The sequence below is a fragment of the Prionailurus bengalensis genome, chromosome C2 (genome assembly GCF_016509475.1).
Source record: "Prionailurus bengalensis isolate Pbe53 chromosome C2, Fcat_Pben_1.1_paternal_pri, whole genome shotgun sequence".
Classification (NCBI taxonomy): domain Eukaryota; kingdom Metazoa; phylum Chordata; class Mammalia; order Carnivora; family Felidae; genus Prionailurus; species Prionailurus bengalensis.
Window position 1 is genome coordinate 25,636,122 of NC_057350.1, and position 24,908 is coordinate 25,661,029.

Below are 24,908 nucleotides of genomic sequence, written 5' to 3' on the forward strand. Positions count from 1 at the left end.
CCTCCCACAACCCCTCCAGCAACCCTCAGTTTGTTCTCCATATTTGAATCTCTTTTGTTTTGTCCGCCTCCCTGTTTTTATATTATTTTTGTTTGTTTGTTTTTAACTCGTTCAGTGCCCTATTATCAGAAAGACATATTTCAATATTTCGTTCAAATTTTTTTCTACACTTTTTGTGTATATGTAACCTACCTGGAATTTATTTTTCTTTATGGTGTGAGATACAGGTCTATTTTATTTTTCCTGAGAGGGATAAACAATCAACCCAGCATCATTTATTGAATAGAATAGACATCCTTTCCTCACCTATTATTAGTAACTATCTTTTTGATCCATGAAGTTTCCATATGTGAATGGAATGTTTGTGACTCTTTATTTTACCCCACCAAGATGTTTTCTACTCCTGGACCAATATCATACACTCTTTATTATTATAACTCTGTAATGAGTTTTATTATCTTGCACAGTAAATTCCATTTTTATTTTAGTAATTGTTTAAATTTTAAGACATATGATTTCTTCTTTTTCACATTAACCTGTTTGTTTTACTTTAGTCTTTCCTTCATAAACCATCCTCTCTTTTAAAGAAAGCTATTCTCCCACTCATTTATGTGAACATATTAAGTATAATTACTTAAAGAATATAATTTCAGGAGAATTTGTAATATAAATGCCGATTTCATTTCTGAAGCCAAGTATATATAATTTTTGGTATTCAATCTTATATTTAATCTATTTTACCCTGTGCTTGGAGCAGAGCATGTGAACGTATTGTGCTCTTGTCTCCTCTCTTATATAACAAAGTCCAAAGAACTATAACAAAGTTCTACCTGATTTCTCAAAAGCAATTGCATCTGCATCAGCTGTAATGTAGAAAACAGTAATTTCACTTCCAAATTCTTGGTTCCCCAGATTCATGGGTCCCTCTTCAAACTCCAATTTTATTGAGGGGTCTGGTCTATTATTAGAATCATCTCCTGGGGTAAAAGTAAAATGAACCTCTCCCAACTCTATCAGTAGTATCTCTCACTTCAGCATATTTGAAAGAGTTTAACAATTTAGTTAGTATTAATTTAGATAAATTAAAACCAAAAATGTATCCCATGACATGTATTTATTTATATCTTACTTTTTATCAGCAAGAATTTCAGAGTGCAACATAAAATTATCTTCTTTCAAGAGTACAGAAGAAGAAAGAAAAGTGGTTGATGCTTATTGCAGCCAATTATAATATGCCACAATTTCAGTGCTCAAGCACTGAACCTGACGTAGGACATCCTTATCTCTGGCCAGCTTCACCTGACAGAATGGGAGGCAAACTGGTTTACTTACGAATAGATTTAGGTTTTGTTTATTAATTTTTAATTCTAGACTCATTATTTATTCAAAATGTAGAAGTGTCAGTGATAAACTGTTCTTTAATTATCAGAAAACCATCTTGATTTCATATAAAGCAAAGAGCTATGGTTGACCTGTTCTCTAACCCGTTCTGTTGTTATAATTAGTGTGTTTAAAAAGATAAAGTTCAGGACAAGTGAGCAATGTCTTCCCCACCCAGAATACTTCCTTAAAATAGAAACAAATGTTTTGTGTTTTTTTCTCTCTCAGCAGCTACTCCCATTCATTGGTAACCACACAAGGCCATAAAGAATAGCCATGTGATGCCTTGTTAAAACAGACTTTGTTTTAAGTTAAATCAGTACTACCTTACATTGCATAACTTCACATGGGTAATATAACAAAGATTACAAAATGTGTTATTATTTCAATAAGAAACATGTATGTGTGGGGGGGGGGAGGGAGGGAGAAAGAGAGACAGAGATGTACCTATTAATATGTGTTGGGCTTAGCATACACCTATACATAAAAGTTATTTTCAGAATGCCTACACCTACATAAAACAGTAGAAATGCCTTAATGAGGATGTGAGCCAGAGAGTACAAAGTTGATCTGTTAGAAAGTCACCACAAATATCAACTGCATGTGGCTAATTACTAATTGGCCTGCCATGAATTTCCTATTTTTCCTAATAGTTCCGGAAATGATAAAGGGTCCTTTTTGTTTACAACATGCATTTAATTTCATTCACCTCAACAAAGGGCCTGTTCAGGTGATTAACGTTTATAACTCTGGCCGTATCTTTACTCATTAATATCTTCTTAAAGATTAACCACCCTTTTTAAGCTACTCAATGTATAGAGGCATAATGTTGCTAAAGGGTCATGCACAACTCATTTACACCAGCCAGTAACAGTAAGATAGACCTATGTTGTTGCTTTACAAATCTTTGACAACTTGAGAGGTTTTGCTCTTCAGTTGGTGCAGGGGTCTATGTTCTTTCACAGTTCTCAGACTGGCATACTTTCAAAACCCAAAAATGGTGTCAAAAAGAAGTATACCTTCAAGGCACCATTCTCTCAGCACCTATGAGGTCCTGTTTGCAGCTCTCTTTGCCTTACTGGTGGCACTCTGTGCTGGATTATTTGCAGTGTCCTGGCTGGCAATCGAGGGATCAGAAAGAGGTAAGCCCTGTGGCTTTGGCTTAGGAAGAGACTCTCTGATGAATGTGCCCAGGTTAATCTCAGTTATCCCACCAGGATGTCTTCTCCGTTTCTGTGCTCTCATGACAAGACACCTATGTCGCATTCAGATGCTTTCGGTATCAAGTTTGGAATTTAATTCAGAATTCAAGCATGAAACTAAGCTTTTTAAAATAAAAGATGTTAAGTAAGTTTTTTTTTTTTTTAGTTTTAACATGTAACTAAGTTTCATAGCCCAGATTTCTTCTGATGGAATTTAAATCATAAATATATTAAAATGTTGTTGACTATTCAAGTCAGTAAGTAGGCAAGGTTAAAGGAAATATATTATTTATTTCTAGGGAATAACAGTTTCATTTTCTTATTAGTCCAACAATAAGAATACAAGGGAACTTAGATATAATTGTAGACTTTGCACTACAAGAATACAAGGGAACTTAGATATAATTGTAGACTTAGGTCTCAAACTGCCTGAATAGCAATTTTTAATAAACAGAAATAAAGAAAGGTAACTATTATTTACACCTAAATTATCTATATCATCAACTTTTCAAAGATCTTCAAATATATTCTCTTTCTACAACAAATCTATGATTTAGTTGTTATTGTTACCCTTATTTTAGAGGTGAGGAATCAGAGACAAAGAAAGTTAAGTAATTTGTTTAAATTTGTATCAGTACTTTATAGTTTTAAAAAATAAGTCCAATATAATTCCATTTAAATACTGTATACAAGGGATGTATTTAGAAGAAAAAGAAAATTTGGGATATTTTATACAGAGGTTCACTTAGCCTTTTAGAAAAGCATCTGCTCTGGTCTTAATTAAACGCTAAAAGTAACTGGAACAACGTGTAATCATTTAAGAGTCCATTGGAATCTTAATGTTCAGTGAAGTTACAAAAGTTATTTTACAAGCAAAACAAAAATAAATATTTATAAATGTTAATGCGATTTAATAGAATAACTGAATATAAAAAAGGAGTTGAGTTACATCTAAAATAGAATATTAGAGGACAAAGCCATGCTACTTTTAATGCATTGCTTTACTTTTTATTAAAAATCATTTTAGACTTACAAAAAGATTGCAAAAATTGTAGGTTCTTATATAACGTTCGCCTACCTTCACCTAATGTCAGTATCTTGTATATCCGTAGTACAATTGCTACAACCAAGAAATTAACATTGGTACAATATTATTGACTGAACCACACATTTTTATTCAGATTTTGCCAGTTTTCCCACTAATGTCCTTTACCTGCTCAGGATTCAAACCAGATTTCTACACAGGAACAGTTATCCTGTTCCCTCAGTCTTTCTTTGTATTTCACATTTAAATATGCAAGTCTAAATGTAATTTTGAGTTTTTAAAAACAAATGAAATAGCATAAATGATAATATATTCCACCAATTATGCAATGATAACTGTTTAGACTGAACTTTATGCAACTTTATTGCTTAAATTGTTTCTAATGTTCTTTCTGGTCTGGGAAGTTTGGTGTCAATGTATGACAGATCCCGGGTTCTAAAGTATGTCAGTCAGTGTCCAAATTCCAGATCTGTCATCTGTGTCATTATCACCTTGGGAAGTGTTCACAATGAATCTTAGCCCCAATTTCCCCATCTGGGAAAAGGAGAACTGACATCTTCTTATACCATAATGTAAGAATTATATACCATTATTACCATATTTACTAATGATTTCATCATTGTGTTTCAGTTGAAGTGTCTCATTTTAATTTAAACATATGTCAAAAAAGATATTCTGGTAAAGGGACTATGCAAAACTTGATGGTGCATTTTATTACCCATGTTTATATTAAATTTATTACCTTTCCACTTACATTTTTTATTATATGGGATAATATATTTCCTGCAGCATTCTCAACAACTTTTCCAATAAAAACAGCCACCATTTAATGGCAAAAGGTCATACATGCCTACTTTATAATTACTAGAATAAAAAACGTAGTTTCACATCTATCTTTCAAAGTAACACATACACTGAAATCTTCACAGCAATCCACATGTAGAAAACCAACAGTGTCCCTGGATGCTGGGTGTTCAAGAAGTATCTGAAAGCAACTACAAACTTCTAAAACTTTTAATGGTCCATTTCTCACCATGAGTCCCTGGATCAGTTCTCCAAATTGGTGGAAGTTTATCCCTTATCTTCCAACAGGAATCTCAGTAGTAAAAAAATAAAATAAAATAAAATAACACTTGGAGCTTAGACTATGGGTTAGATTTCAAAGAAAAGGAAAAAAATGGTAGGATAAAGAAGTTTATTTTTAATCTTGTAAAACAACCATATAGCTTAAAAAAAAAAAAAGCACCTAATTATGGAACATGAAGTCTGCAAAGAAAAAGCAAGAACCACCACTCCAATACAGGAAGCATGAACTTTAGGTCTAAGTATCAACAGGAATGTGCATATTCTCTCTTATTCATGACTCATATTGTTAGTGTTTTATTTCTTATTAATTCATTTAGATGCAGTGTTTGGAAAAAGTCACAAAGCCAGAGGGACATTGAAAATAACAGCTGGAGCCATGTATAATCCTAATTTGCAAGACAAACTCTCAGCGGATTTCAAAATTCTTGCTTTTGACCTTCAGCAAATGGTAGGTGACTGTCTTTTTTTTTTCAGCTGATTTAAAATTTCAAAACATAGTTTCACTAACTACTTGCCAAAAGATACATAGATCCCATTTTCTTACTTTGAGAAAATTAGTAAATAAATGTAATAAATGTATTTATTATACATGTAGTAAATAAATGTGCCCGGAATTCTTAAATATATGAGTCCTATCACCACAGAGAAGAAAACGGCCTATGATCCAATTCTAAACAGAAAAAAAAGATCAATTTGTTTAAAATGTTTTATAAAAGTTTAAATCTTAAATACACTGTTTTTTAAACTTTTTTTTAGATAGATGATGTCTTTCAATCAAGTAATCTGAAAAATGAATATAAAAACTCAAGAATTTTAAGATTTGAGTAAGTATAGCTCAAAAATTTTCTACTGTTAGAAAGAAGGCCCAGAATCACAAAATAGTGATTTTATTTTATTTTTTACTAATATTTGGTAAATGTAAAACAGGGTGACCCACTGTCAAGAGAAAAAGGAACACTTAAAATTATCAACATTTTTCTAAGGATTTTATGAGGAAAGTGGCATAGCATAAACTTTCATATTAGTAGCAAATAATAACGCTGGATAATTTATCTTAAGTCAACATGTTTCTCTCTCCTGAGTAAAATCTTTCAAAAACACATGGATAGGGCTGAGGTTGAATGTATGCAAATGCACACAGAATGTTTCATTTGCTCTGAATGTGTAAAAGATGCTCATTTATCACACTCCATTTACACTGAAAGTCACAGAGAAAAGACACTTATTCACTGCTGCACTCAGAAAGCAAAGTCACTACCTATAAAATGTGAATATTCATTAATTTTACTTTTATTAATTTATCATTTACTACACATATATCATTTATTGTGTACTGACTAATGTTACTAAACATTACATGGCAAGTTGTATATACAGTTAGTAGAATAGGAATTCAGGAGAGAGAAAGACTTTAAATGATGTAGTCTGCCTTTGCTTGCCTGCTTTAGGTTGGAATGCCCACAGCTTCAGTGGGAAATTCATTGTCATCCAACAAAAGAAAGTGATTCACACTGCTTAACATGGATTCCATTATACAAGGATATCTGATAAAAATTAGGAATCCATTCTCAACGTTGCTGTGAACATCATTGTTACTGAGGTGTTTTACTTGTTTCTTTATAATTTGTTTCTAGAAAATTATTTCTTATTCTCAACCACATCTTTATTTCTTTGACTCTCACCCACTGATCCTGATGGTAGTTCTTAAGGTTTTACAGAGTAAATATATCTCTACCTTTAGATTTCAGTCTTTCAAATACCTGAAGACTGTTTCTAGTGTTACCATTTTAAATGCAGGTAGGTACTTTCTGGGGTTTTGTCTAAGAAAAGCACTCCGACCTTCTATTTTTATTTCCCCTCTCCGTGCAGGCTTCTGCACTAGCCCTACCATATCACCTGTACACTCACAAAAATATCCTGCTTTCTCTCTTTTGTATACTTTTTCACTGCCTAGATCTGCATTTCTTCCTTACTATATATTGCATCCATCATTACAATCCATCCTTACAAGCCATTAAGAACCAGTCCATGCATCTCCCACAGGGATGGTCACATGATACTCTCGCCCCAGTTAGGTATGTCTCAGACCTGCTCACTTAGCATCCTGTACCTACAAATAAAGTAACAACTGTCATACTATAATATAATCGTTAATGTGTCTCCTTTGTTAGACTATGAGCTCCCTCAGGGCAAAAAATATCTTTGATACCTGTATTTCCAGAACCTAGTTAATGTCTGCCTCAGAGGATGTACTTTATAAAGTCCTAGAAAGTAAATAAACCATTTCCTTGGCACCTGATGTTGATATACTGAGTACTATGTTAGGTGCCACATGTTTTATTTAGCTCTTGTCCTACAGATATAAAAATAACTACTCTGACCAGGGCGTTAACTTTTTGTTATCATAGAATTTTAATAAAAAAAAAATCTAAACTAGTTCTCTGGGAGCACAGAAGTGTTACAAATTCAAGAGCCCCTCAGGTTGGAAAGGAGAGTCATGGAAGGTTTCGTCTGATAACCATGAGACAAGACTACTTCAGGAGAGAAGAAAAGGGAAGCTATTTCTGTTACAGAAAGGATTGTTGCATATTAATGACGTTTTCTGTCTGTCAGTGAGTGTCCAACAAGATGTTGAGACAACAGGAAGGTGTTGAATATAAGCTTAGGAGTCTGACGTTTAACCTTTTTCAAGTGGAAGCCATAAGGGACTCTAGGTCATTGGAGAAATTCAGCGAGTCTAACTGTAAAGTGAGTCTCATCTACTACCTCACATCAAGAACAACTGAGTCAGAGAGCCTTGTGACAAAGATACTTGGTAAAAGAATCTTTAAGTCCTAGTGACCAAATAGAGGAAGGAAGGTCAACTCAAAGGCAGAGATCTCATTTAGAAAAACAATGACAAGGTATGGGGGCGCCTGGGTGCTCTGTTGGTTAAGCAGCCAACTTCAGCTCAGGTCATGATCTCGCAGTGGCCAACTTCAGCTCAGGTCATGATCTCACAGTTCATGGGTTTAAGCCTCATGTGGAGCTCTGCTGACAGCTCAGAGCCTGGAGCCTGCTTTGGATTCTGCCTCCCTTTCTCTCTGCTCCTCCCCTTCACTCCTGCTCTCTCACTCTCAAAAGTAAATAAACATTAAAAAAAAGAAGAAGAAAAGAAAAACAATGACAAGGTCAAATGAGGATTATTTAATGGGCAGAAGAAAACTCGGGGACTTGCCATTTCTTGTTGGAACAAAACTAATCCTATCAGTGGAAGTCATAATGAAAACAACAACAATAGAAAAAAAGTTTAAAAATCTCTTTTGCTCTTTCTTTCATTTCTTACTTCTTTCTCATCTATTTATTTACCTGTACTTATTCTTGGTCGAATTGTATATTCATGACATCTTAGTCCCAATGGCCAAACAACCCTACACCCATCTACTGTCTTCATTCCTACCTACAATACAGAGGCTTCTACCCTTGTTTTCCAGGACTTATTATCAGCAAGAGCCTCTTTTATGGGCTCAATATCAGAACTGGAAGGAGACATGTGGACTCTTAGGAAAGGTTTTTGTTTGTATGTTTGTTTGGTTTAGGTTTTTGTTGTTGTGTTTTGTCTTTCTCAAAAGAGTATTTTTATAATATTTATTCAATATTCTGTGATAATAAAAACATGCATGCAAGATTTTTTTTTTGCCACTTCAAGCAATCTATTTTGGAGTATGTAGATTCAATTTCTCTTTTCCAGTTTTGTAGAGGCTTGAGTGTGGATCTGTGCATTAAAGCCTTAATTCAGATTTTTTTCAAGTATTTTAGCATTCCTTAAGGAGAGTTACCCCAGGTACTTGCCTCTCATATCAGGCTCTGCTCAGTGAAATCCATACAAAGCACAGAGTCCATTGCAGAGTTTATTAGGATAGTTTTGCTAATGGAAGTCTTCATATCCACATGTTTACAACATGCTGGATAGCTTTATTTCTACTAGATGAGGAAAAATTGCTGAATATAGACTTTTATATATATAGGCCTAATGGATGATCAAAACCCCATTTATCAAACCCAGCATTTTCTTTGATATTTAATAAGTAATCTTTTATTTCTCTAGAAGGTAAAGCCACTATACTAGAAACCATAAATTATTGAGCTGAGGAATTAATTCTTTCTTTTCCTTCATAGCTACCTAGAAGACCAATGTAGTACCTAAATCTTGCTATGTATTTTATAATGATTCACAAATAATACACTGTATCAATGTAGAGATACTTTCACCCAGTTGTACCTGAACTACGTTTAAATCAGAAGTAAGATTTGAAAGATGCAATGCAAAAGAATTTCATGAAAATGTCTGTAAGATAAATTATAGGTCAGTTCTTGGCAAGACTGAGAAGAGAAAGAAATTCAGAAGCAGGAAAGAAAGCAACTAGCAAACATTTAGATTTACTTTAAATAATCATTTATAAAATGACATACTCAGAATAAAGCGGCAGACTCCTAATTACCTTTATAAATTATTTTAATTTTAAATTCCAGTTGATAAAATGGGCAACAGAAATAACTGAATTCTCAACTAACCATATCCCCACCAACAGTGTGGATTAAAAAATCCCTTAAAATACCTATTTTCCTTTTTCTTACTGATTTCAATTAAACTCACATTATATTCACATGTATATGGTCACATTATAGCACTCAGAAAACTAAACTTAGTCATCAAGGTATCCTTCTTTCCTTTTAAAAATATCCCTCAATATCGGGGGACCTGCGGGGCCCAGTCGGTTAAGCATCCGACTTGATTTCAGCTCAGCTCATGACCTCATGGTTGGTGAGTTCAAGTCTCCCATCAGTCTCTCTGCTGTCAGCACAGAGCCTGCTTGGGATTCTCTCTTTCTCTGCCCCTCCCTTGCTTGCACATGCTTTTTCTCAAAATAAACATTTAAAAAATTGTGTTACTTAATATCAACTCCTGCTCCTCTATTCAAGTGTGTGTGTGTGTGTGTGTGTGTGTGTGTGTGTGTGCGTGCGCGCGCATGTGTGGCCACTCTGCAGGTTTGCTCTCCCCTGGGAACACTTAATGTTATTCTGCTTTGTGGAAAGTGCTTTGATTCAGAGAGCATTTAGCAGTTGATTCTTTTAATAAAGTGCTGTTTACCCTTTGTGGCGATATGCAGCTTATTTTGCCCTTTGAGCACAGACAAGTCACAAAGTTAGGAAAGGAAAGGCTTTTGTTTACTCAGCAACCCTAGAGGTTATCAATATCATTAAGAAAATAAGAGATAAGAAACATTTTGATTTATTGCACACAGGCTTTCCATACAGTGATAGGATTTATCTGCTTTACAAAAAAACTCAGATATTCCACTGGAATAAGTACTTTGAAATGAAAACGGCCATCGCTATGTTGTTGTTGTTGTTGCTGTTATTTCCCTAAAGGAAGAATTCTCATTTACTTTAATAAATAAAATCAATCTCACAGCAGTGATAGAGATTGGTATCATACCAATCAAATAACAGCTTTAGCTTTCTCATTAGGTAAAACACAAATGTTTATTATGTTTTTTCCTGATTTCTATATATATGTCTCTTATCTCAAGATTTACACTGAGGAAGAGAAATTTTAAAAAATACAACTGCATGTGATATATGCTAATTAACTGGAATTAAAATAAAAAGCTTAAAAACACAAAAAGATATTTGTAAAAATAAACAAATAAATGTAGATATAGAATGTGTAACTCTTGCTCTTCTGAAGTACAAATAACTAAATAAAATGTATAATTTGCAGCTAAGAAGATACATCTTTATGTATTTTTATGCCGGGTTATGAACTAATATAGTCATTTTCAATGCAATGAAGGAAAATGCCAGACTTGTATTTTTTTTAACAAAAATGCCTTACTTCTTCACTCACTCTCTAACTCAAATAAAATAAACACAAGTATTCAGCCAAATTAAACATGTGGAGATTACATAAACAACTCAGATTCAGGGGTGCCTGAGTGGCTCAGTCAGTTAGTTAGGCAACCAACTCTTGATTTTGGCTCAGGTCGCGATTTATAGGTCACAGGTTCAAGCCCCACCCATTGGTTTCTGTGCTGCCAGTCCAGAGGCTGCCAAGTATTCTTTGTCTCCCTGGCTCCCTGCCCCTCCCCCAACTCATGCATGCTCACTCTTTCATTCTCTCTCTCTCTCTCTCTCTCTCTCTCTCTCTCTCTCAAAATAAATGAACATTTTTTTAAAAGAAACGGCTCAGATTTAATCAGAATTGAATTAAAGAATTAAACTATCTACTGTGCAATCAAGGATAAGTTTAAAATTTTGATATGAAGACCGAGAAATGTATTTTAATCCCGTCCAAATTTAATCCTGTCCATTTAACTATATGGGGGCAAAGGGCGGTTAAGGAGGCATAATTAGAAGAAGGAGGAGGAAGAAGTGCAGGAGGAGGAGGAGGGTAGAGGGATAGGGTGGGAAGGAAGTAGGACAGGGAAGAGAGTGTCAGAGAGAGGAGGAAGAAGGAGAGCAGCAGAAGGTGAGAGAGACTTCTCGTTTATAAAATTTGGTCACTATGATTAAATTAAGTTAAACATTCTGACTTTTAAAAATTATTTATTTCATAGAGATGAAGTGTGAAGGAAGAGAAAAATAGAAGATTCTATCTCCTGAAATTATGCAGGGAAAAATTATCTATCTGTTCCTCCCCAAACCCAACTAGCTACCTTTCCCATTTATTTGATATAAAAATCTAGTAAAAATGCAAAATAAAAACCTGGACCTGCATCTAAGCAAACGTACTGTATTGTCTTTCCTCTCAACAAATAGTTCCTATGGTGTTGATAGTGATGGTGTTGGCAGTATGGGAATGGGAACTATACAAAATCACACCTGTAAACAGAGACTCTGGACTTCATTCCTATCTCTGAGAGTAATAGGCTGTGTAACTCTGGGCAAAGTTACCTACATTAGTCCAGGCCTCAATCTCCTTGTTGCTAAAATAACAATGTTGGCCAACATTAGGTGCATAAAGAGTAATCTCTCTTTTCTGGAACTTCTGTTTAAATAAACATGGAATAAAGCCTGGAAGTTGTATGCCAGTTAGGCTTTTTTTTTAATTTATTTATTTAAATTAAACTTTGTTAACATACAGTGTAGTATTGGCTTCAGGAATAGAGCCCAGTAATTCATCACTTACATATAACACCCAGTGCTCATCCCAACAAGTGCCCTTCTTAACACCCATCACCCATTTAGCCCATCCCCCCACCCAAGATCCCTCCATTTCTTTTCTGTATTTAAGTCTTTTATGGTTTGCCTCCCTCTCTGTTTTTATCTTATTTTTCCTTCCCTTCCCCTATGTTAATCTGATTTGTTTCTTAAATTCCACATGTGAGGGGCGCCTGGGTGGCGCAGTCGGTTAAGCGTCCGACTTCAGCCAGGTCACGATCTCGCGGTCCGTGAGTTCGAGCCCCGCGTCGGGCTCTGGGCTGATGGCTCAGAGCCTGGAGCCTGCTTCCGACTCTGTGTCTCCCTCTCTCTCTGCCCCTCCCCCGTTCATGCTCTGTCTCTCTCTGTCCCAAAAAAAATAAATAAAAAAACGTTGAAAAAAAAAAATTCCACATGTGAGTGAAATCATATGATACTTATCTTGCTCTGACTGACTTATTTCACTTAGCATAATATACTCTAGTTCCATCCACGTTGTTGCAAATGACAAGATTTCATTCTTTTTGATTGCCGAGTAATATTCCATTGTGTATATATATTACATCTTTTTTATCCATTCATCAGTCAATGGGCATTTGGGCTCTTTCCATACTTTGGCTATTATCTACAGTGCTGAGATAAACATTGGGGTGCATGTGCCCCTTTGAATCAGCACTCCTGTATCCTTTGGATAAATACCTAGTAGTGCAGTTCCTGGGTCATAGGGTAATTCTATTTTTTATTTTTTGAGAAACCCCCACACTGTTTTCCAGAGTGGCTGCACCAGTTTGCATCCTACCAACAGTGCAAAAGTGTTCTCTTTTCTCCACATTCTCACCAACATCTCTTGTTTATTGAGTTGTTGATTTTAGCCATTCTGACAGGTATGAGGTCATATCTCGTTGTTGTTTTGATTTGTATTTCTCTGATGCTCAGTGATGTTGAGCATCTTTTCATGTGTCTGTTAGCCATCTGGATGTCTTCTTTGGAAAAGTGTCTAATCATGTCTTCTGCCCATTTCTTCACTGGATTATTTGTTTTATGGGTGTTGAGTTTGATAAGTTCTTTTTAAAATTTTTTTTTCAACGTTTATTTATTTTTGGGACAGAGAGAGACAGAGCATGAATGGGCAAGGGGCAGAGAGAGAGGGAGACACAGAATCGGAAACAGGCTCCAGGCTCTGAGCCATCAGCCCAGAGCCTGATGCGGGGCTCGAACTCACGGACCGCGAGATCGTGACCTGGCTGAAGTCGGACGCTTAACCGACTGCGCCACCCAGGCGCCCCTTGATAAGTTCTTAATAGATTTTGGATACTAACCCTTTATCTGATGTCATTTGCAAATATCTTCTTCCATCCCTCCGGTTGCCCTTGAGTTTGCTGATTGTTTTCTTCACCATGCAGAAGCTTTTTAAGTTGATGAGGTCTCAATAGGTCATTTTTGCTTTATTTCCCTTGCCTCCGGGGATGTGTCTAGTAAGAAGATGCTGTGGTTGAACTCAAAGAGGTTGCTGTCTATTTTCTCCTCTAGGATTTTGATGGTTTCCTGTTTCATATTTAGGTCTTTCATCCATTTCGAATTTTTTTTGTGTATGGTGTAAGAAAGTGGTCCAGTTTCATTCTTCTGCATGTTGCCTTCCAGTTTTCCCAACACCATTTGCTGAATTGTTTTCCATCGGATACTCTTTCCTGGTTTGTAGAGGATTAGTTGGACACACATTTGTGGGTCCATTTCTGGGTTCTTTATTATGTTCCATTAACTTCTGTGTCTGTTTTTGTGCCAGTACCATACTGTCTGGATGATTACCGCTTTGTAGTACAGGCTAAAGTCTGGGATTGTGATGCCTCAGCACTTTGGTTTTCTTTTTCAATATTACTTTGACTTTGGGGTCTTTTGTGGTTCCATAAAAATTTTAGGATTATTTGTTCTAGCTCTGTGAAGAATGCTGGTGTTATTTTGATAGCGATGGCACTGAATGCATCAATTGCTTTGGGTAATATTGACATTTTAACAATATTTGTTCTTTCAATCCATGAGCATGGAATGTTTTCCATTTCTTTGTGCCTTTTAAAATCTCTTTCAGGGGCGCCTGGGTGGCGCAGTCGGTTAAGCGTCCGACTTCAGCCAGGTCACGATCTCGCGGTCTGCGAGTTCGAGCCCCGCGTCAGGCTCTGGGCTGATGGCTCAGAGCCTGGAGCCTGTTTCCGATTCTGTGTCTCCCTCTCTCTCTGCCCCTCCCCCGTTCATGCTCTGTCCCTGTCTGTCCCAAAAATAAACGTTGAAAAAAAATTTAAAATCTCTTTCATAAGCTTTCTGTATTTTTCAGAGTACAGATCTTTTACCTATTTGGTTAGGTTTATTTCTAGGTATTTTATGGGTTTTGTGGCAATTTCAAATGGGATAGATTCCTTGTTTTCTCTTTCTGCTGATTCATTATTGTTGTATAGAAATTAAACCTATTTCTGTACAATGATTTTATGTCCTGGATTTTCTGAATTCACATATCAGTTCTAGAAGTTTTTTGGTGGCGTCTTTCTTATTTTCCACTTAGAGTATCATGTCACCCGCAAAAAGTGAAAGTTTGCCTTCTTCTTAGCCAATTTGTATAACATTTATTTATTTTTGTTGTATAATTGATGAAGCTAGGCCTTCCACTACTTTGTTGAACAACAGTGGTGAGAGTGGATATCCCTGTTTCTAACCTTAGGGGGAAAGTTCTCAGCTTTTCCCCATTGAGGATGATATTAACCTGTGGGCCTTTCAAAAATGATCTTTATGATGTTGACGTATGTTCCTTCTAACCCTACTTTCTTGAGGGTTTCTATTAAGAAAAGATGTTGTATTTTGTCACATGTTTTTTTCTGGATCAATTGAAAGGATCATATGGTTCTTATCCTTTCTTTTATTAATGTGGTGTATCACATTGATTCATTTGCAAATATTGAACCAGCCCTGCAGCCCAGGAATAAATTCCACTTGATCACGGTGAATAATTCTTTGGCCAGTTAGGATTTTTAGAACTCCAATTAACAACACATGACCAGAAGCCCCTGGGTGGCTCAGTTGGTTTAGCATCCTGCTCTTGATTTTGGCTCAGGTCATCCCAGAGTTGTGATCCAGTCCCATGTCTGGCTCCACCCAAGATGTGAAGCCTGCTTAAGATTTTCTCTCTCTCTCTCTCTCTTTCTCTCCTTCTGCCCCTCCCCTGTTCATGCTGTTGCTGTCTCTCCAAACACACCACACACACACACACACACACACACACACACACACACGACAAAAAGTGCCATAAACAACAAAGGCTGTTATCATCTGACATCACAAGAAAACTGGAGATTTCAGCAGAGGTTAAGTCAATGGTACAATGACAATGACATAAGCTGGAATTTGGGTGCTTTTCTTCTTTTACTATGCCATCTTTAGCTTATCAACCATAGCTTGTCTCAAGGTCCCAAGATGGTAGTGGCAGTTCTGACAATCACATGTAAATATAATAATGTTGAACAAAGAAGAGTAGTAGTCTACTGTGAGCTTTTTTCCAGGTAGATATGGACAAATTTTCCAGAAGTTTCTCACCAGTGTCGCCTCAGATTCCATCTCACCAGTGTCCCCTCAGATTCCATTTCATTCATATGGCCTTGGATAAAACTGCCATTCACATGAAGAATGGTTGGAGAAGACATTACGTTTCCTGAGAAAATGGAGAGTTATTCTCAAATAAAATTAAGGATCAGAATTAATGAAGGTGGAAGAGTAGATAAAAAGACAATGTGTGACAAAATGTACCTGTTTCAAAGACTGCAAGTGGTTCCATGTAGGGGTAAATTTGGGGAACTCTGAACTAAACAGTCACTGAGGAATCTTCTCACTTACAAGATTTGGTTACTATGATTTATGCGAAGTTAAACATTTTGACTTCTAAAAGTAACTTATTTAATAGAGGTAAAGTGTGAAATTATTACATCAGAGTAAGCCACTTCATTTCCAAAATGAGAAACCAGCTACAAAGACAACAATCCCTCTGCTAAACTGTGAAACCTGAATAGTGGCACAGATATTAAGAAAGAATATTGTACCTGGAGGACATGCTGATCTACTATGATATTCAAGGAATGTTCTGATTCAATATATAGTCCTGGAGGGAAAAACATTGCAAGCTCTACCAAGACAATGGTATGGACAGATAAAGAACATTTTTAGAGTTGAGGAAGTCCTTGAAGAATCTTATTAACTTATAGATACCACAGGGTATGAGTGTAACTGCCCAAATTTCAGAACCAGCAAACATACAATGGAAAATTTGATTCTCCCTAGGCTTCCTCTTTAGGGTACAAGTATACTCTGAGTACCCTCAGCTTTCTGAAGGGCACATGACGGAGATCAAGACTAGAGTTTGGTTCCCAAGTGGTTTTACCCCAGAAGAATACCATGAGCCAAGCAGAAGTGTAGGCAGGAGAGCAAAAGTCTCTCAAGTATCCCTGTTGGGCCAAAAATTTATTCATTTTTTTATTGTTTAAACTGTAAACAAATTACCAATTAATCAAACTTTTTAAATGGATGTTTCAGAGCAGGGGGTAAATAAAAGGGAATATAATTTGGGCCATATAATTGGATTCTAATGTTATGGTCAGAAATAATGTAGGCAAAATAATCCCAACTCCTGACTATGAGACGGACTGCATTTCCCCAATAATCCCACATGTATGAATCTTCTTTCTATCCCTAGAAATCAGGGAATATTTTGATATTTTTATATTAAGAATAGAGAAGAAAAAGTAGACATGATTCATTGCTCTAAGCTTGCTATCAGGCCTTTATAAAGTACATAGAAAACTCTGAAATTAGTGAAACTATCTTAGATTTCTCCCAACTTAGAAATCGTCTGTGAAAAATTACAGATCCACACTTTTCTTTCCTTTGCACAGTAAATTAAGAGTAAATATCATGATACCATGTGATTTTGTTTAATATGACACAGGTAACCTAGGGAAGAGCCTGGCCTGAGGATTATGGTGCTAATGTAGAACTCAGAAAACTTTAATTCTGGATATGTCTGTGTTCTTGAACAAACACTTAGTTTTCCAATCCCCTTTTCTTCCACCTGTAAATTAAGGTAATATTTGACATAACCTACCAAGGTTTACTACACAAGTGTAATAAGGTGATAACTGTAGAGAATTTCAAAGACCCCTTACATGAATTAAATACGAATCATTTGATGAAGGCTGACTTTTTCCTCTTATATCATCTTTTGCTTTACAGAAATGGCAGCATTATAGTTATATTTGACCTTTTCTTTGCCCAGTGGGTGTCAGATGAAAATGTAAAAGAAGAACTGATTCAAGGCATTGAAGCAAATAAATCCAGCCAACTGGTCACTTTCCATATTGATTTAAACAGCATTGATATCACAGGTATCTGTGAACATTATTTGATTTCTTTGAATCATTAAGCTATGAAATTAAAATTCTAGCTATATACCAGGGAAGCAGTGGGATCGTCCTTGACTTTAGGAACATGTCTTATTGCCTGAGGTAACACATTTACATGAGAAATGTGAAATATGGAGAAATCATATTTGAAGAAAAATACCAGTGAGGAAAAGTTTCTAAAATATCAAAAAGCTTCTGAAAATATTGGCATACATAAATGTTTGTGGGTCACATCACATTCTTGGCATTTGTCAAGTACACCCTAACTTTCCAGGAACCCTCTGATAGTAAGAAACACTCATTACTTTCGGATAGAGTCATAGATGTTATTAAATTACGAAGTCACATGTCAAGCCCACTCTAATTAAGAACTTACAAGGAGAGGAAAAAACATAGAGAGCTCAATGAGTTTGATTCATCCCAGTTATTTATTAATAAAAAATAAAGCTTCATTTTTAAAATAAGTAATTTTAATTTTTTTAGTGTTTGTTTATTTTTGAAATAGAGAGAGCACAAGTGGGGGAGGGGCAGAGAGAGAGGGAGACACAGATTCCCAAGCAGGCTCCAGGCTCTGAGCTGTCAGCACAGAGCCCAATGCAGAGCTTGAACCCATGACCCGTGAGATCATGACCTAAGCTGAGGTCTGACACTTAACTGATTGAGCCATCCAGGTGCCCCTAAAATAAGTAATTTTAAAATAAAAATAAATCAAAGGGGAAGAGATATAAGGCATTAAAAATACTAGTAGGACAGTAATGTCTATCAGCACCTAGGTTATTCTAAATTTTCCATTCTAGTTATCCTCCATCTAATTCAGTTCAACAAACATTTACATATATCTTCATTTTGTTTGAAAATAATACTACTAATTTACCAGATCTATCCAGGTCCACCATCCCTTACCTGTAAACCTTGGAGTCAGGTAAGTTCCAGAATTTGGAAATTTTGGGACTTCAGAAAGTTAACCAGTATATAAATACCCACTTCAAGTGGAATAAAGACAAAATTTAAATAGCCTAACACCAGCTGAAGCAGTTTTGCTATAGAATGAGATCAGTCAGTACAGGTTTGTCTCTAAATCAAATATATAAAAACATGCAGAAGTTTTTTGTCTTGTTTTTGATTTTGTAATACTAGATATGAAAGTTGCTTCTCCTTACAGTATTGGCTCATCAAGCATAGTTTTCTCATTCATTGAGTCTCCTCCTGTATCCTGCTGTTTAGGGAGAAGACAACTAATGTTCTTAAGAGCTTCCTCTACTGATGGCTTGGTTCCCTCTGGTGCAAAAGCTGGAGCAGGGACGTTGTGGATCTTTGTCTGATTCAGTTGAGCTAAAAACTACTACTATGAGTTAGAATAGGTGATTTATCTACGACACATTTAATCTTTACATTAATCTTATTACATCGTGTCTTTACTAACCCTCACTTTACAGACGAGAAGACAAAAACAGATAATTTTGATAAATAACCTTAAATTACATAGGTATTTAGAGTTAGATGGAAGATTCTGACCCAGCTGATCTGACCCCAATGTCTGTGCTCTTAACCATTATGCTAGTTTGTTTACAATGTTTTTTTAATGTTTATTTATTTATATTATGATAGAGAGAGAGCATGAGCAGAGGAGGGGCAGAGAGAGAGAGGGAGAGAGAGAGAATCCCAAGCAGGCTTCACGCTCAGCTAGGATCCCAAATCGGGGCTCTATCTCACAACCGTGAGATCATGACCTGACCCAAAATCAAGAATTGGATGCTCAACTGACTGAGCCTCCTGGGCAGCCCTGTTTACGATGGTTTTATCTTTGAACAGCATTGACTGATACTTTCTCAATAGTCACTTTCTTCTAGAAAGTTGGGTTCTTACTATCTTTAGTTGAATATGCATCAGTTTCTGAAAGTCTCTTCTGGCAAATGTTTTAACAGATATACTGAAACTTATTTTCATGACTCCCTACAGTTGGGCTATTTATGGGTGGTTTTTAAAAATATTTATTTATTCAATAAAAGTATATCTTTGAGTTATCTGAAATAAATATCATAGATGCAATAAACTATATCATCAACTCAAGAATATGCTCCACACATATAAGTTACATTTAATTTGTTGAACTCTGTTAGCACATATCTATGAACATGATAGCAAGGTTAATTTTAGATATTTACGTTTAATGAGTTTAATATTTACTTGTATCATGTGAATTTTTTAATTTATTACATTTAAAATTGGTTGAAATTTTTATAAATATCTGGAATTTTTATATAGTTTACAGCCAAATCAAATCATAAAAAATTAAAATATTAAATTATTTATGAAAAAATCTTATAAATCTTGTTTTGTTGTCTTCATCAATCTACCAAAAATTGTTTATGGAGCTGCTATAGATCTTGTAGGAATGAGACAATGTAAAAATGAAGAAATACTGGAATAAATAACCTAGTCAGTAGAAAAGAATATACCTCATAACATACTTATCTTAAATACAGTTTTAAATAAAAACAAATTGACCAGATGGGAGTTTTTCATAAGGAATGCTTTGGTTTCCTTTATACTGTACATAGTTGTCATTATGTTTTTAAAACTATTAAATATTTTAAAAAGTGAATAAAACAGCTAGTTTTTATCTTTTGTGTGAAAAGTACTTTTTATTTAAATAAGACTTGGTTCTCAGTAGATATTATTATGTGCAAGATTATTTTGACATCTTCCATATATTTCAGTGAAAAACTACTGATTCTAATTTTGACATGTTCTGGTGTGCAATGTTATATTAGCTGTCTTAAATATAAGTTATCCTATATAACTATGATGAATAGGTATCTTTTTTTAAATATGAAATTTATTGTCAAATTGATTTCCATACAACAGCCAGTGCTCACCCCAACAGGTGCCCTCCTCAATGCCCATCACCCACTTTCCCCTCCCTCCCACCCCCCATCAACCCTCAGTTTATTCTCAGTTTTTAAGAGTCTCTTATGGTTTCGCTCCCTCCCTTTCTTTTTTTTTCCCTTGCCCTCCCCCATGGTCATTGGTTAAGTTTCTCAGGATCCACATAAGAGTGAAAACATATGGTATCTGTCTTTCTCTGTATAACTTATTTCACTTAGCTTAACACTCTCCACTTCCATCCACGTTGCTACAAAAGGCCATATTTCATTCTTTCTCATTGCCAAGTAGTATTCCATTGTGTATAAGATGCTCAACGTCACTCCTCATCAGGGAAATACAAATCAAAACCACACTGAGATATGACCTCATGTCAGTCAGAGTGGCTAAAATGAACAAATCAGGAGACCATAGATGCTGGAGAAGATGTGGAGAAACAGGAACCCTCTTGCACTGTTGGTGGGAATGCAAACTGGTACAGCCACTCTGGAAAACAGTGTGGATGTTTCTCAAAAAATTAAAAATAGATCTAGATATCTTTCTTAAATGAGTAAAACAAAGCAAACTTTTTGCATAGGTAAATTTTATATACAGCACATACAGATTCTGGAAATTCATCAAATGTATCACAATCAAATAATAATAGAAACATCCAGCATAAGATAGGATAAAATGGGAACTCTATAGGATCAGCTGTCCTTTGAACAATATTCAAACTGCATTCACTGTTTTGTAAAATATTTCTATTATAATCCCAAACTTCAAATCAACTTTGCTTTATTCCAGCATCTTTGGAGAATTTCTCTACAGTAATTCCTGCCACAACTTCAGGTAAGTACTAGTGGCATTTTTTTTAAATGTAACTTGGGGGTGTCTAGGTGGCTCCGTTGGTTAAGCATTGGACTTCAGCTCAGGTCATGATCTCAAAGTCTGTGAGTTTGAGCCCCACATTGAGCTCCATGCTGACAGAACAGAGCCTGCTTGGAATTCTCTCTTTCTTTGCCCTTCTCATGCTCTTTCTCTCAAAAATAAATAAATAAACAAACAAAGAAAATTATATACACATACACACACACACACACACACACACACACATATACACACACACACATATATATACACACATGTATGCATATATTGGTGGTCATCAAGCTCCATGACATTAGAAAAGGTTATTTTTAATAGCCCTTTCTAAGACGTTTATTCTTCGTATTAAGAAGTGTACATTTGGTTAAGAACAATATAGTTCATAATATTGCAGAGTTCATAATACCTAGCTACACATACCAAGGGTATGCATCTTTAATTTCAATGTTCCTTTCATATTTTAAACTCTATTTACATATGGTGTATGTATGAGTGTATGTATGTGTGTGTGAGAGTGTGTGTGTATGTATGTGTAGCATTCTAAAATGTGGCTCTAATCTTACAGGCTTGGAGATGAATCCCTAACATTTATAAGATCACTAGGAATAAAGAAAACAGCATTTAAAAGAGAAACAAATGATGACTTTCAGAATATATTGCATTCTTGAGAAAGGAAAATCCAAAGCTTAATGCTACATTTGCTCTGTTCCAGCATTTTCTTACTCCATCTTTCTAACTATAATTGATTGCTACTGCTCATAAAATTCAGAACTTCACTTTGTCTCACCAAGATCATACCACTATCAAAAGAGTTTGCTTTGAGAAATTGTTAATAATTCTAAAATTAACCTAGCTGATCTTATAATGTAAAATTATTATGTTGTAGAAAAATTATTTAAATCGAATTCAGGAGATTTAAACATCAATCCTGGCTCTGCCAATTACCAGAACCACTGGACACAACTCTTTACCTCTCTGAAAATCTACTGCCCATAAATTGCAGATAATAAAATTGTTCTGAATATTTCAAAGTCATCCCAAATATCAAATTTATACATAAATGATTTTTAAAGTATAAATTGTTATAGAAACTATAAATATATTACTTTCAGTATTATCCATTATCATGACCATTTTTATAATATTTGAAAGATCTACATTTTTTAAAAGTGTCTTCTTGGGCCAGGTAGTATATTTTACCAGCATTGCCTCATTTATTCCTCAGAATGATCCTTTAGAGAAGTAATATATTTTTTCCACTTAAAAAGAAATAAATAATAAGCAATGTGCCCAGAGTCACATAGCTACTAAGTGTCAAACTGAGGAATTAAAAGCAATTCCTTTGGACCTCAAAGCCCATGGTCTAAGCATATCTCAAGCTTCTGCTTCACAGAACATCAGATTAACCTAGAAAATTTAAGTCTAATATCATTAAGATATTAATGAATTCTTGTGTTTGGTTATTGATCATTGAATAACATCTTCTCTACTTAGAAAATAAAAGATGACTTAAAATCTAAATACCTCTGCTGTACAATTCTAAAAACCAATGAAAACATAAAAGACTTATTCTTGGATCCAGATACAAATGACATTTTCTTAAGTTAATAGATAATCGTAATTCACAGTAACTTTAAAAACTCTCAGGTTTAATATTAAACACAGAGAATACACAATAAATTCTTAATAATCAGATTAAAAAGGTAATAATTATCTTAACACCATTTCTTTTTATAGGCAGGCTAACAACCGGCCGTCCTCTGGCAACTCCAGGTCAGTTTAAGTAATTTTATTTATACCTTTTTAAAAAGTTTTTACTGGGGTGCCTGGGTGGCGCAGTCGGTTGAGCGTCCGACTTCAGCCAGGTCACCATCTCGCGGTCCGTGAGTTCGAGCCCCCTGTCAGGCTCTGGGCTGATGGCTCAGAGCCTGGAGCCTGTTTCCGATTCTGTGTCTCCCTCTCTCTCTGCCCCTCCCCCGTTCGTGCTCTGTCTCTCTCTGTCCCAAAAATAAATAAACGTTAAAAAAAAAAATAAAAAGTTTTTACTTGTTAGGCTCTTGAGAATTCTCTGCTAACACAGCAGCTAATGTTACTCTTATTTTATGAATAATAAAATTGTGGCATAAAAGTGTGCAGCTTTAGCCTAAGATTTCACCAAAAGTGAGCAATAATTTAAGGCTTATGCTTGGATTATCTGACCTCACGCTAGTCCTCCATTAGAACTCTGGTTATTATCTGACACTAAGAATACCACCAATAGGATCAAAATGCTTTCTAGAGGGATGTAGGTTTCATCAGATGTGAGGGATTTTTCTTCTTTGATTATTCTGTCTCCATACAAAGTAGAAATGCTAGCTCTCTCAACACAATCCAGGTTGCCAAACCAACACCAAAATAACTTTAGGTTAATTCATTCAACACATTTTCAGTAAGTGGCTACCTTGTGCTAACTCTGAATACGTACCTTTGATGTGCCCATTTATCTGCATTCCTGGTAATTGTCTACTGTGTCTATTTGTCAACTAAAGTGCCTTCTCAGGTCCCAACTTAATCTTCATGTTGAATGGCCTGGGTGTGTCCCTTACCTTTCAGATAAACTCCAAAAAGGAAATATTGTACATATCTTCAGCTCCTAAGGTAATACTGTCATTTTTATGTCATTAGAATTCATATCAAATGTTATATACATGCAAAGAAAGAATATCTGTAAAACTATAAATGCCCTTTTGAGTAAGACTTAATAATTCTTGAGTAAACTTGTTGACATGATGTTTGAAAAGCAAAGCAATACATGAATCATTAATCAAAATCCTTTATGAGCCAATCCATCACACCTCAAAATCCACAGAGATTGTTTACAGTAGGAAAAGGCTGCCTGGAGTTGTATTTAGGTGTGAACCCATAGAGCAATACAGCTTACTAAAATATAAAGTTGTTCTTTATCACACAATCTCTTTTCCACTGTGGAAGACTATTTACAGCATTTAAAACAACCTTACAATACACTTTCAAACAAATGCTTTTAGGATTGATAATGGTTAATTCCTTTAGCCTAAAAATAAGCTGAAAAAGTAAATTTAGTATATTTTGAGAAATATCTTTCTTTGTATTTTTTAAAAAAAAAAATTTTAACATTTACTCATTTTTGAGAGAGAGAGAGCATGAGCAGGTGAGTGGCAAAGAGAGAAAAAAGGGAGACATAAAACTCAAAGCAGTCTCCAGGCTCCTAGCTGTCAGCACAGAGCCCAACGAGGGGCCCGAACCCACAAACTGCAAGATCATGACCTGAGCCAAAGTTGGACACCCAACCGACTGAGCCACCCAGGCACCCCTGAGAAATATCTTTCTAAAACTTTGAAAGTCAGCAACAAATAACCAAATTTGTGCCAGTTTTCTATTTGCCTATTGGTTTACTGAGTGATTCCTATAAACCATAGTATGAGGACATCTTAGGTGTTTTAAAATGCCTTAAAAGAAATGTGTGGAAAAAAATCCATGTTAGAGCAAGAAAGCCTTGGACTTAATGTAAGTGTTTCTCCCCTCCTATCCTGAGGACAAACTTGTCAAAAATACAAGAAGAGGTTGAACTCTGTAGTCAGTTTTCTCCATCCAGAGGAGATGGTGAACGGGGGACACAAAGATCATGGGAGTGATACTTCCCTCATACCCTTCTTTCCTGGGAAGTGAAGCAAAAATCTCCTTTCCCACATGTAAGCTACAGGGATGGGATCAATATACATTTAGTCCTATCTTTCACACTTTAGGCATTGGATATTTAAAATGAAGACCAAAAAAAAAAAAAAAAAACAGCATACAATCATTGAAAAG

General features: G+C 35.4%; 1 protein-coding gene across 1 annotated transcript in view; it reads left to right on the forward strand.

The window, feature by feature from the left end:
• Positions 1–2,377: 2,377 nt before the first annotated feature.
• The window catches only part of TMPRSS15 (transmembrane serine protease 15), a 122,487-nt gene continuing 99,956 nt past the window's right edge, over positions 2,378–24,908 (forward strand). The window contains 5 exon segments of the mRNA XM_043593821.1: positions 2,378–2,522; positions 5,031–5,161; positions 5,470–5,537; positions 17,158–17,309; positions 22,818–22,853. Of these exon segments, the coding sequence (XP_043449756.1) occupies positions 2,378–2,522; positions 5,031–5,161; positions 5,470–5,537; positions 17,158–17,309; positions 22,818–22,853 (532 nt within the window).